This window comes from Chiroxiphia lanceolata, chromosome 4, assembly GCF_009829145.1.
Source record: "Chiroxiphia lanceolata isolate bChiLan1 chromosome 4, bChiLan1.pri, whole genome shotgun sequence".
Taxonomy (NCBI): Eukaryota; Metazoa; Chordata; class Aves; order Passeriformes; family Pipridae; genus Chiroxiphia; species Chiroxiphia lanceolata.
The window spans coordinates 73,092,961-73,106,788 of NC_045640.1; the positions used below are offsets into that span (position 1 = coordinate 73,092,961).

Here is a 13,828-nt window from a genome sequence, read left to right on the forward strand (position 1 = left end):
CATGCAGATTTTTAGGAACAATCCACGGGAGTTGAACATCTCCTGGGAGTCGGGAAAAGCAAAGAGCACTGGAAGAGGCAGCAGGCTGGCAGCTGATAAACAGCACGTTACTCTGACTCTCATAAATCTCCACGAAGTTCATTTATTCTCCTCTGAGGATGAATAATGTGAAGCCCCTCCTTGCCAGTTATTGTAGCACCGAACCAAGCGGGTTGGATGTGGAGGCTGCTATTAATAGCAGCGAACGAGCTACTAATTGGGCAGTTATGTAATGGCTTTGTTATGAAACCTGGTTTGGGTTTGACACCTTCTGTTTGCTAAAAACAACAGTAACAACCCCAAACAAACCCAGGGGTAGTGGCGTGTGACACACGAAATAAAGGCTGAATAGTCGCCGGTGTTTCAAAACCGAAATAGAATTAAAAAGAAGGGGAAAAAGATCAATTCCTTGCTCTGAATTCCAACAGGAGTGAGCTGGAAGGGAATCATTCCACAGATCTGCTATTCAAAGTTACTTTAAAGTAACTTTTTTTAATACTTGCCCTGCAACTACTGGCAAAAAAAGAAAAAAAAAAGAATTCCAAGCAGCCTGTTTTTGTGACTTGTGAAGTCTCAGAAAGTGCTTTTTTCATTTTAAAAAATGGGCTTTGAATGAGTATGAACAGAATATAGTTTAAAGACGAAGAAGGACCAGAAAATGTCTGTGTGAGACACACTGATACAAATCCTACCCTAGGATGAGACACTAATCTCTACTCTTGTAAACGATAATAGACAGCCTGGGCAGTTTGACATTTTTAAAGTAACTTTTTTTAAAAAAAAAAAAAAGAGAGATAAACAGATGAGGATGACATTTTGTTCCCTGCCACACAGAAGGAGAGAAAATTGCATTCCATTAGGAGAGAAGCTTTTATGCAGGGTGGCCCTTTGCAGTGATTATTCCTGGGTATTCCAAAGGCTGAACATCACTGATGTTCAGCACTGGGAGCTTCTCCTCCTGATGAAACCCTCTCATTGTGGGGGTCTTTTCCTTTGGATGCATCAAACACTGCAGTATAGAGAGCCTGGAAGGAAAAAGAATCCCTATGGAGGTTTGTAGCTGTATATATATATAATGATATATAAATATCATAAATATATAAATTTCAGAAAACTGGCCAGAGATACCAGTGGCTGGCTCTGTGTTATTTTCCACTCCTTGTCATTTTAAATTGTCTAGGTGATGACAGAACCCCTGATTTATTCAGCACTGAAGGGTTTATTCTAATAAAGGAAAACTCTACTCCGTCCCTTCATTATTAAAACACCCAGAGGAGGCAGCCAAAGGGCTTGCAGAGATTTGATGCACAATGTCCCAGCACCACACTAATTACAGCCAGCATGCCTCAAAAGCTGTGATAATTTAGGGTTCAGCAAGTGTTGGAAGGAGTGAGACACTATGGAAACCAAGCTGGAAGTTGGGTGGTCCAGATGGCTTCCACATGTATCCAGTTAATTATCGAGACCTAGAATCTCTTATCCTTTATGTGTGAAAACATCTATATTAGTACGCAGAAATATAAATATATATATATATATATATATTTAGACTATTCACTTCATTAGGATATTTTGGAATTACCTTGTGACAAATAACAGAAGAATCTTCTCCTAAAATAAGATATAGGCAAGCTTTCCTACTCCTACACATCAGATGAAAGGAGTTTTCTCTTAGATGCATCTTTTCACTAATGGTATAACTTGTCTGCGTTGTTGCTGCTCTTTCTGTAACCTCACTTGTGTGAGAAGAAAGAGGGATCAAGCAGCTCCTCTGAGTAGTAATTTCATATTTCATAGGTGGCAGCTATTTCATATTTCTCTTGTGGTGGTACCAAAGGGTTCCAATAGGGTACAGGATCTGTCACCCATTTCACTGTAGGACAGAGTTCAAAATTCATTCACAGTACTATGATTTCTTAATTCTCAATGAATGAATTCCTACTGGTATAAATTTATACTTCAAAAACTTTTCAAACACTTTTGCACCATCTAAAGCTTTAACTGCTGTTTAAATTTTAAATACCTTAAAAATATCAAAAGTTACCTTTAAATGATATTTAAATGTGGGAGTATTTTTTTCCTGTGTCTGACATAATTTTTTTCCTCTGTAATAGTGTTTTTTCCACCCTCTGCATTGCCTGCCTGCAGTGATAATACATCTGCTACAGCTCCCTGTGTATCCCGCTGATCCTTGTTTTTCCCAGGATAAGGCAACCCAATCTTTCTCATTGGTGAGTGCATGTAATTAATGTGTGTCTATTGTCTACTAATATTTGTTAATTACCATTTCCTGCTGAATTTATATATATTTCATTATATATGTCCATCATATTTTAATTGATTTCTGGCAAATGGTTTTCTAATGGACCAGCTGAGAAGCTTCTTCTCTGTGGGATGTCATCCGGAAAATACCATTTTTTGTGTTCCTCTGGATTTTATCAGGGAAGACCTCCCTGTAATTCTGAATTAGAAAGAAGTGAGGATAGGGAAGGAGCTTCCCTACAGGTTCTGCAAGCTGGGGAGATGGTGTTGAATGTTCACATATCATAAGTGACTGTACCCAGGTAGCCCCTATGTACCATAAAATCAGAGAGAACAAGAGATAGGACAAGAGGAAACGGCCTCAGGGTGCACCAGGAGAGGTTTAGGTTGAATATTAGGAAAAATGTCTTCCTGTAAAGAGTCATCCACCCATGGCACAGGCTGCCCAGGGAAGCAGTGGAGTCACCACCCTGGAGGTAATTAAAGGGCCTGTGCTTAGGGACACGGTTTGGAAGTTGTACATGTCCTTGTGTCCTTTCATTTTATCCTTACTGTGAGCACTCCTTGCTGTCAGGGTGACGAAACCAGCTACTGCATTTCTCCTCTGTTTCCATGTAAAACCTGCACAGGTCTTACAACTGTGTTTTCCTCAAAACCCAGCTTCTTCCCAGACAACAGTGTCTCCCGTGCACTGGTTCCTTCAAGATCTTTTCTGACCAAATCTTTTCTCTCCTCTTTGGTTCAGTCTGTCCGAATTATTGCCATTAAAATATTTCCCTTTTCTCACCACTCCGAGCATGTTCCCTTCCTTCTAAAACCTCAACATTGACTTATTTCCCCCATAAAATTCAAGCCAGCTCTGGTTAACTCTGTTACTGCTTGGTTCTGACTCCCCTCCTCTTGGAAAGCCTTCTCATCTCCAGTGCTGGGAATGCCTGTGCATGGCAAGCAGGGGATGTTGGTCTTAATTTCCTTCTTCAACTTTCTTCACTGAAAGGATGCTCTGAATCTAAAACGTATGGTAGATTAAATTACTTCAAGTCCTTCATTTGTTACAGCAAATGCCTGGAAATATTTCCCAAACAATCACCAAAAGCACTGAGAATGAAGATTCAGCACAATTTAATTGATTGCTGTGCCAGTGCCTCACCACTCTAACAGGGAAGAATTCTTTCACAGCTTGAAGGATCTGTTTTTCTAATAGTATCTGTCTTTCAAATCCGTGTCATGCAAGCCAGTGGCAAAAGGCCTGGTTCTCAGAGTGTTAGTGACTCTTATAATTGCTTGTAAGAAGAACTGTGTAAATAATGGAATATTTTGTTTGCAAAGAATTCATTAAAAATTACTCAGCTCAAAATAACCAGGACAAGTGGATTAAAAAGAAATCACTCTCTTCAAAAACATTATTTTAAAGGAGCATTCTTGATTAAAAATACTTCAAATAAACCCAAAAAGTCAAGAAAAATACATTCTTTAAAATTCTGAGATGAAACTTGAATCCTATTAGAGCACTCCTGTTTCCTTTCCAATGCAAACAAATTAAAACATCTCTGGGCTCGGCCTGTGTTTTCATCCTTGCCCCATGCAGAAAGCTAAAAAAAAAGAGTATTAATTTTTCACCTATTTCTCCCTGTGGTGCTTCCAGAAGTAGGATTAAGTGGCCAGCAATGCCTCCCAGCCTGTCAGGAGCGATGGTTTTTTAGGCCAGAGAGAACCTTTGGTCTCCTGCACACCAAGAGCGTGACAGAAGCACTGAGCTATCAAATCAGTTATTCTGCCAACATCTTTGTGGTTCACTGAGGAGTGAATTAATGCTCCCTAGGAGCGCTCCAGCAGCAGGGAGAGGCAGCACTGGCACTGCCCTGGCCAGGCAGGAAGGGGCTGCCAGGAGTGTAAGTCATGGAGAAATAATTAATCTTCCTTGAGGAACCTTCATGGATCTACTTCACAATCCAGCAGAGACCTGGCATGTCTGGGACTGGCACCAGTTCCCCGGAGCGGGCACCGGTCGGAACGTGTTGGTGAGGGAGCTGCTGCAGCAGAAGACACTGGGACAGGCCTTGGGCCACCATCTCCAGGAAAGCAAATAGGGAGTGTCTGGCACACTGGCTGGGGGATGTCACCAGTCCTCCTGCCCTAGGAGAGTCCAGCAGCTCCAGTGAGAAAACAAGAGACACAGATCATGTGGTGCAACAGAGGATTCCGTACTGACCTGACATCTGATGCCTCCAGTTCGAACTGTTCAATGAACTGCAATCCCATGTATTTCCTGTGTGATTTTTTCTGGTTGATCCTTTTCTTTTTACACTGTTTCTACATCTTTTCTGGTTGGATGTTTTCTACATCACCTGTTGGATGTTTTCCTTGCTTTCCTGAGGTGATGTCCCTGTAGCTGCTCCAGTGTTTCCCACCAGTTGCCCCGAGGCAGTAAGTGCTTTGCCACAAGAATATGTGCAACCTTGGGAAGGACCAAGGATTTCTGTTCATGACCATCTGGTCATAAAGCCAGTATTTATCTAAACCCCAGAGCACTCAGGTTTTCAGGGCATTTTCTGTCTAGACCTCTGCTGTAAATGGCTGTTGCATTTGTTCATGAACTAAACATACAATATTCCTAGCAGCCCTCATAATGAGCAATCCACACGAATGACCTTTTGAAAGCTCTCTGACTCCTTCAAAACATAAGCACATTGAAAATCTGTATTTGCAAGGTCAGTAATAAAATGAAAACCTCACTTTGGCTGTCTAAAAATAAAGCCATGCAAAGCAAAGACCTGGCTGAATAGCAAACTCTTGAAATAAATACAATTTCCTTTTGCCACAATAAATGTTTCAGTATGAAGTGGAATATATAATTCGTTCCACTGATCTGTAACATTTTATTGAACTGCAGGAACTTAAGGGGAACAGCTCTTCAGTTTCTTTCAGGCTTGAACCGCTCTCTTAAAAACCTGGAGAAGAGAAATGTGCTCTGTGATGGTTTTTAAGCATTTTTTTTTTCGTTCATTATTAAGATCTGACTTCCTTCAGCCGCAGATTCATTGTTTCTGTGGCCTTAGCAGAAACTTGAAGCTCTAACCAGCTTTTAGAACTTCACTTCGTGGGCCAGATCCTTGGCTTCCATCCTGCCTGCTTTGGTCTGCTCAGGAAGAATTTGGGTAAAGTACAGAGTGCTTAAATGGCAGCTACAAATTAAGGTTTTCTTTCAGCTCAAGAGTGGGCAACACTTAAGAGACAATTGTTGTAAAGAGAAAAAACCCTCTGAACTGAAGTGTTTCCAAGCTTCTCATCACTTCCTTAGTACCTCCTCTTGTGGAAATCAAAGTCCTGTGATACCTGATCTTGTAAACAATTATTTTAGTTCCTTAGCTGCTATGATCAAATTCACACTTGATATTTCTGTAGAAACTCCTTGTCCCCTTCTTAGACTTGGTTGGTTTTTTTTCAGATTGGGAAACGGGGAAAAAAAGAGGAATTTTCTTTTTTTTCCTTTTTTTTTTAAAATCTCAGTTTGGATCACTCATCCTCATAATGCCTTTTAAAAAACATCCACAAGAAACAAAAGTGAAATGAAATTTTGAAATTGATTTTAATAATTTCTTCTGAACACCTTTTTATTAAGTAATAACTCTATGGCACAGTAATAGCAGATACTTTGGGCAAATGCTTGTTGGCAGAATACACTATTAGGGAAAAAAATTACATAGGCCAGGGGAATATGCTTAATTTTTTCATGCCTATTATATCTGGATAAGGAACCTGGCAGGTAAGTACCCACAAATACAGTCATCAGCCCACCCTGGGGTTTCAGCACTGCTGATTGTGTTGTTCATGCAGATTATATACAAAATGATGCACAACTTGCATGTTATACTTTTGTTAGAGGGGACTCAGAAATATGCTGCTGTTCTGGATACTTTTTAATGCACATTCCCCTCACGGGTGTGGAAATAGATCGATTCTTGCTGGTCTAAATTGAAATATCCTCCAGTTTCTCTGTGCTGACACTGCTGCACAGAGCGTTTCCCTGGAGAGGGACTGATGGAGTAAATGCTTTGTACTTGCTCACGAGTTCCAAAGGCTCCCTTTGCTGCCACCTTTATGCCGCGAATTCAGTGTATTTGTGCGAGGCACGGCTGCCTCACTCTAAGGAAAACTACCCTCAGCATTCCTGTTGTACATTCGCGTTCCTTTCATGAAGAGCTGACAGGTTCTAACTCTTCCTACAGGGCCACAGCTCTGGGTCCTGATCCTAGAAACTCCAGAGATTTCACGTACAGGAAACCTTTGTGGATGTATTTTGTCTGGGTGTCTTCTCACGCCTCGGAATAAGGATGGAGGCTGCCTTGTGTTGTGGAGCTCTAATTGTGCCCAACTGCTCTAATTGTTCCCAGCTGCTCTAAATGGTCAAAGTGCTGTGCAGGTGTTAATTTAACTCTTTAATTGTCTCACCACCACCGAGTTTATCAGAAAGGACTGGAAGCACTTCAGGTGGTCTGGTAACCCCCCCATTCTGTGTTCAAGCCTGGCAGAGCTCAAGGAGCGTTTGGACAACGCTCTCAGGCACGTGGGATTTGGGGGGCTGCCCTGTGCAGGGCCAGGAGGTGGACTCGGTGATCTTGTGGGTCCTTCCAGCTCAGGGTATTCTGTGATTCACTGTGGCCTTTGACGGTGCGGTGCGTGTGGTTGTAACAGCGGAGCCCGCCCCGATTCGGGGCACAAACTGGCCCGAGGTGAGAGGACCGGGACAGCTGTTTGCTGTGACATTCCACGCGTGTGCCCTTGCCCTTCCCGGCGCTCTGCGCAGCAGGCGCGGCGTTACTCCGTGTCCCGGCGGTCCCCTCCCGGACCCGCGGGTCATTCCCACGGGATGCAATCACAGGGCTGTGCCGTGTCCCGGCGGGGCGGGGGGTCCCGCGGGCGGTGCTGCCCAGCGGACACGGGGACAGCCGCGGACACGGGGACAGTCACGGACACGGGGACAGCCGCGACCGCGACCCGGCGCACGCGCCGTGTGTGTCCTCCCCCCCCCGCCTTCCCGGGCCCACTGTGACGTCACGAGGCTCCCGGTGTGTGTGTGTGTCTGTGTCTGTGTGTCTGTGTCCCGCTCCCCCCTCCCCGCACGCGGCCGGGGCCGCTGTGACGTCACGAGCCTCCCGGTGCGTACGTGTGTGCCCCCCGCTCGCGCCTCCCCGCAGCCCGGCGGGGTGTGACGTCACGAGGTGCCCGGTGTGTGTGTGTGTTCCCCCTCCCCGCACGCGGCAGGGGCTGCCGTGACGTCACGGCCCCTTTGCCCGCGAGCGCTCCCGCACGCGCTTCCCGCCGCCGCCGCCGCGCGCCCCCCCTCGCGCCTCCCAGGGGCGCGCAGGTGCACCCGCTCCCCTCGGGGCAGCGCCGCGTGAGGGGGGGAGCGAGAGAGAGAGAGAGAGAGAGAGGAAGGGCCGGTCCTTCCTCGCTGCCCGCTTCGCCCCCGGTCTGCCCGCTCCGGCAGCCAGCGTGAGTCCCCGCTCGGTGCCAGCCCCGTCCCCGACGGGAGCGAGCCGCGGGCCGGGGTCGCTAGGGGGAGGCACGGCACCGGCGGACGGGCTTAGGCGCTGGCGGGGCGGGGAGGGAGCGCCGCGCCCCCCGCCCCGGTTTTGCTTTCCCTTTTGCCGCTGCCGTTCTCGCCGGCGGGCGCGGGGGAAGCGGGGAGGACGCGCGTTTGTTTATTTATTTATTTAGTTATTTGTTTGTTTGCTTCTCTAAAGGGCGAGGGGAGGGGAGAGGGAAGACCGGAGGAGGGCGCGGAGGCAGCGCCGTCACCAGAGGAGGCGGCGGCGAGGAGGAGGAGGAGGAGAAGCCGGAGCCGAGCCTCGCCTCGCAGCCCCTCCGCCGTCACCGCCTCGCCGTCCCCGGCCGCCGGAGACACCGGCGGCCGCCCGTCCTCATGATGGCCTCGACCCCCTGCACCCGCTTCACCGACGAGTACCAGCTCTTCGAGGAGCTCGGGAAGTAAGGACCGGCCCGGGGGGTGAAGGCACCGTGGGGCTGCGGGGTCGGTGCGTGAGCCGCGCCCGGGGCTCCCCGAGCGCTGCCGAGAGCCCCGCGGGAGCGCCCGGGCTCCGGCCGTACGGCCCCGGGGCGGCGGGGGGCTCCGGGCGGGCGGTGGGGAGCTCTTATCTCTATTTGTTATTATGTATTAATTTTTATTTTTTTTTTTTTTTTTACTGTGAACTATTAGGGTGCTGCGGGCGGGGTAGGGGGGGGGGTCTCTGTCCGTGAGGGGGCTCCCCCCAGCGGCGGGGCGGGGGTCGCAGCCCCGATCGCCATGTTGGGTGTCACCCCCTCCGGTGTCACCGCCGAGGGGGACGCGGGGCCACCGCCACCGCCGCCCTGTGCCCCCCCCGCCCCCGGGGCTCCGAGCACCCGCCTGCCCTCGGCCGCACGGCTTCCACCCCGCAGAGTTCTGGTGAATGAAATCAATGCCGACCGTCACTGCCAGAAAAAAAAAAAAAATCAGAAGATCCCTTTCTGGCTTTTTGGGGTTTTGATTCTGCCGGCATCACGCCCCTCCGTGCAGCCCGTTAGCCGGTAAATGGCAGTGGAGTGTTTCGGTGGGACTGACACTTTGCCCGGTTCTCTGTTTCCAGAGGGGCGTTCTCCGTCGTGAGGAGGTGCATGAAAATCACCACAGGACAAGAGTACGCTGCCAAAATCATCAACACCAAAAAGCTCTCGGCTAGGGGTGGGTATATTTTAACCTGGTGTTTATGATACCTCCTCCCTTTTTCTTGCATTCATGTGCTAAGTGTTAAAAATGATGAAAATAGGTGAATTATTTAATAGATTTCTTAATATGTTTTTAACTATCATTTCTCTTTTTTGATTTTTTTTCACTTGATGCTTTTTTTTTCTATATTGAACATTCTGTGGATTGACTCCACGGAGGTTGCTGTAAAGCATTTCAAGAAAAGATGTGCAAAACCAGTTAAACGTAATGCAGCCTCTTCATTTTTGTATCCAAGTAATTTGAGTATCAGCAAAATTTTGAGTGTCAGCAAGCATTTTGCAAGCTGATATTTTTGCGGAGAGGTTGGTAAATAATACGTTTCCATTGCAGATTTTATCTTAAATATTATAGTTTTACTGAATTTTCTGTTTCCATTGCACCTAACCACGAGCATCAAGGCCTGTCTGACCATGAATGCGTGAGGAGAAGCGTACTTTTACCTCATAGTAAACTTTCTCGTGAGATGAAAGCTTTGCCGAGGAAGAAAAACATCATTTTTGAACTAACCAAGGAATTCTGAGGAAGTGCTGAACAGTGTTACTGTTCCAGAGCTGCTGCACAGCTTGTTTCTGCCTTCCTGGGATATGTGTGTGTGTGTTCCCGGGAGCTTGTCAGTATCAATGGCCGGGTTGTCAGGATACATTGTAGGTAAATATCCACACGGCGTGGGTTGTTGTTGTGGAAAGGAATTCTGAATGGTGCCGTGTCAATTGCTCGTGAATTCCCACTCCCAGTGTGAATTCCCAGTCCCAGTGCTTGTGTTCGGATGTCCGGGATTAGGGAGCGTTCGCCCTTAAGGTTATCTGTGTTTTGATACGAGTTTGTGGTGTGGTAAAGAACATGGGAGTGAACAAGCAAACAGTGTCAGAGTGGGAGTCTGTTCGTGGCCTGGTTTGCTTCTGACCCGAAGGAATCGCTGCAGGTAAATTAAATTTAAACATAAAATATTGCATGGAACATAATGGCATGTTCTGTTAATATGCTGTTCTCTGATAAAGATCTTTCAGCGTCACGTCACCACTCTTATTTGCAGCTGATGAAAGTTGTGTGAAAATTTACTTTTTGCTAAATTTTAGTCTTCACACTGTCACTATGAGGTTTGCTTTCCTTTATTTTTCAAAGGGTACTTAAATTTAAATTTTTTTTTTAGAGTTACGAGCTTAAAGAGAGGGAGGTTAAGAAATTCATGATACTTGAGATAAAATATTTTCACGAATTTGCTTAAAACAAATATTTTTTTTTAAATTTGTTAGAACAATAAGGCGATCTGTTGAGTTTTGATGCTTAAAATAAAGCACAACATCCTGTGTGATTTCACAGATCTAAGTAACTTTCCATAGCAAGATCAGCACCAGGTGCCAGTTGCCAGCTGACCCAGTGCCATGGGGTATGTGTGTGATGGGATAAATCCTGAAATGCTGGGCTAAGTTAGTAAAAACTCAGTCTTTTTAATTAGTCATCATTTGGATGGTACTGTATTTCAGGCTTTAATTTTTGTACTTTGTTCATGCAGGGCCAGGTTGGTCCTTGCTGTGGTCCAGCAAAGAGTGGGAGCATATTTGGAAGAAGCTGGCTCATAAAATGGAACGAGGCAAATTTCACACAGCTTTTTCTATAGGACCTAAAACCCATAAAGAAAGGGGCTGCACTTCAAAGCTGGGCTGTGAAATATCCTTTCTTATCGGAACACGTGTGATGCCACGTCCATGAATGCAGGGAATACCTTCCCCTCTCTGTTTCCAGACATCCCAGAAATGTTGGAGGTTTTGTTGGGGAGGTTGTTTTGGTTTTCGGTGCTTTGACATCCACTAAACAGCTTCCAAAAAGCAAAATTCTTGGAAAAAATCTTCTGATTCTTATTAGGCAGTTCTTTAATTGCAAAAAGATGCCCTTGAATGACACTTATGGTGCCAAAAACGAAACACTACAAAGCCTCAAACTGTGATACTTTCTGCTGGCTGATGATAGGGGTGCAGTTGATAAATAGGGTGCTGTCTTTCCAAATCTAAAGTTTTGTTTTGCTCCATCTGAACTGCTCTGTGAGGAGGTAGCAGTTCACTTCTGTGTTTCGTGCTTGCTTGAAATACCAGTTCCAGTGTAAATCAGTGGGTCAGCTTCATCTGTGAGCAGAGTTAAGAGGTTGTTCTTGGCTTGGAAGTGTGCATCCCTTGTACAGTGCCTGGCTCTCTGGAAGCCTTTTAAACAAAATGTCAGATCTGGGCCTTCTTTTGTCAGATTGAGGAAGAGCAGTGTCAGTGTATGATGTGGCAGAGTCAAGGCTCTCAACACTCAATGAAAGCTTAAGGTCGCTTGGAAATTAGAAGTTATTTACTGCATTCAGCCCAGTCACAACCATACTTGTCTCCTCAGCCCTCCTTCACCTCAGCCATGAATGTTCTTGGAGATTTATCCAAATCCTTACTTTAGCAGTCCTTCTAAACTGAGGAACTGATCTGGGCACAGGCTAATGCCAGTGAAGATGTGTTCTCATCTGTTTCCTTGTATAGTTACAGGGAAATTTCAGGCTAATTGCGTGTGTGCAGAGGCATGGGATTGAGCTGGAATTTGGAGGGGAAAGGAGGATGGGTCCCCTTTTCTAACAGGAGTAACCTTTGTGCTTTTCAAGTTCATATTTATATAATTCTGATTCCATGCCTTTCTGATTTCAGCAATAGAAATAATACATATTTGCAATTTATTTCAGTGTAGCAAAAATGCTTTTGCATGTTAGAACGACATATATTCTCCTCTTGAAGGACCCTTCAGCTGCACTTCAAAGTTCTGAGCTTTGACTTGGCATTTTCTAAGTCAGCTGGAGTGTTAAATTGATACTAGAATATCATCAGCTAGTTTTGTATCAGTAGAGTATGTTCGAGGCAGGCTTGCACAAGCTGATTGTGATGCTGATTTTAAAAGGAGGGGAAAAAAAAGGTATTCTCTAAAATTAAGTGCAACAGTGAACAAGCACAGCGAAAGCTAAGAATAGAGTGAAGAACGTGTGTTTGCTGATTCTGGGTTCTGTATTGTGTCATCTGATGAAGTCCTTGGGATTTCCTTACTACTCAGTGTGTGCTGTTTTGGTCTTCTCTGTGTTGTTTTGGTTGTTTTGTGCTTTGTTTTAAGTGTCGAAATTCAACAGATCGCCTTATTGTTCTAACAAATTAAAAGCCATGCAGATAAAAGTGAACTTCTGTAAGGTGACTTTACTTTCCCCCTGTGTCATAGTTTGAAAGCCCCAAATTTGTTCCAAATACCAAATAATGAGCAACTGGTCTGTTTCTTTTTGTCATTATCTGTACATCTTTTATCTTCTCCTTTGAGAGTCTTCTGGCTTTGATCCAAATTGATTTCACATAAACAGATCAATTTTCTTAAAAGGTTTGGCCATCGTTGTCTGTCTTAAAAAAAAAAAAAAGGAATTAGAGGAGTGTTTCAAGTGTTTACTTCTCTGATTGTGCTTGAAAAGGTGAATTGCTGATATATTTTCACTGGGTGTAATTCTTGCCAGTAACTCACTGTGACAGTTCCTCTGGTGGCCAAAAGCCTTAGGTGGCGGTTTGATGGCATCCGTGTGAGGAGGATCACGTTCCAGTCCTTTTCCTTTTCCAAGGAGCTTTTGTAGAAAGACTGGACACACCTTTCCCAGCCCTTGGATTGCTGCAGCAGAACTAGGAGCACTTTGTTTATGGGCACAGGAGTAATGTAAGAATCAGCTGGGAGTTATCGCTGCTCCTGAGCTTTCAGGGACCAGCCATTCCATCAGCTTGGAGCTTAGGAGGTGTCACTGGGGATTTACTTTCCTTCTTAGCAGGAAAGCTCCCAAATCTTTTTCAGCATCTTTCCAATTCTTCCAAGAGAGGGTATTTGCTATGAGCTTGTGCCTGCAGGTGTGAGGCATAGCCAGAGGTGACCAGGCCGATCTCACTGACCTGCACCAAGCTGCGACGGGCACAGAGGCTGCAAACCCCACCCTTTGGGAGCAGTTGGGTGGCACTACGGAGCAATCAGGCTGTGGGAAGAGCGTTTCAGTGTCTAAAGCTGTCCAAGTAGGGCACCTCGTGATCCCTAAAGTGATTCAAAATACATTAGGGAGATGAATGAAATGGGAAGCACACAGGGTAGTGTTTTTCAGCGCAGCTCTTCCAGACTCAGAGATAAACGTTTTTGATGTGTCACTAGAGCAACATTTCCTGTAGTCAGGTAGCCTGTGTCAGTCAGTGCCAGATGTTTGACAGAAAGGCAGGCTCTAATAAGCCTTCCTGTACTCCATGGGAGGAGAAAATAATTCTTTCTAATCTAGCTAAAGATGTTAATCCCTGAAGTGCACATTTACCTGGGCGAGTTCATTACAGCACGCGTCTCTTTAGTGCTCGTTTCTGTTCTTACGCACGTGTGACGTTATTCCCGCGCTGAGAGTACCCTCCTTAAGGGCATCCAGTTGTCAGTGGGGCAGTTGCTGTCTTTGTGAAGACAAGAATTAAGCTTGGGATTTTAGCTGCAGTCTGTTTCTCTGTTAATTACCTGTCATTAAGAATGTTTTGAAACTGTTTTTTCCCCCCGGTATGTAAGAATGCTCACCTGCTAACACGTGGTTGCCCCTTTTTAACGTTTGTGCTTGATGTTTTGCGTTCAGCTTAGTCATGGCATTCTTTTCGGTTTGACACAGTTGTAACACAACGTGTTTGTTTGCGTTTTTACCTGCAAGTCTTTTCAGTTGCAAATTACTGTAACTTAGCAGGCTACTGGTTCTGTTAAAAT

The 13,828-nt window shown here is 45.6% G+C and overlaps 1 protein-coding gene across 31 annotated transcripts in view; it reads left to right on the forward strand.

Moving 5' to 3' along the window:
- The first annotated feature begins 7,706 nt into the window (after positions 1 to 7,706).
- Positions 7,707 to 13,828, forward strand: part of CAMK2D (calcium/calmodulin dependent protein kinase II delta) — a 120,463-nt gene continuing 114,341 nt past the window's right edge. For 27 of the 31 annotated variants that reach the window (XM_032684764.1, XM_032684760.1, XM_032684763.1 and 24 more), the window contains exons 1-2: positions 8,049 to 8,292; positions 8,931 to 9,025. In XM_032684764.1, the coding sequence (XP_032540655.1) occupies positions 8,228 to 8,292; positions 8,931 to 9,025 (160 nt within the window). In that variant the 5' untranslated portion in view covers positions 8,049 to 8,227. Of the gene's footprint in view, positions 7,798 to 8,048; positions 8,293 to 8,930; positions 9,026 to 13,828 lie in introns of those variants that run through there. The other 4 variants (XM_032684775.1, XM_032684774.1, XM_032684759.1 and 1 more) reach the window with 4 other exon arrangements.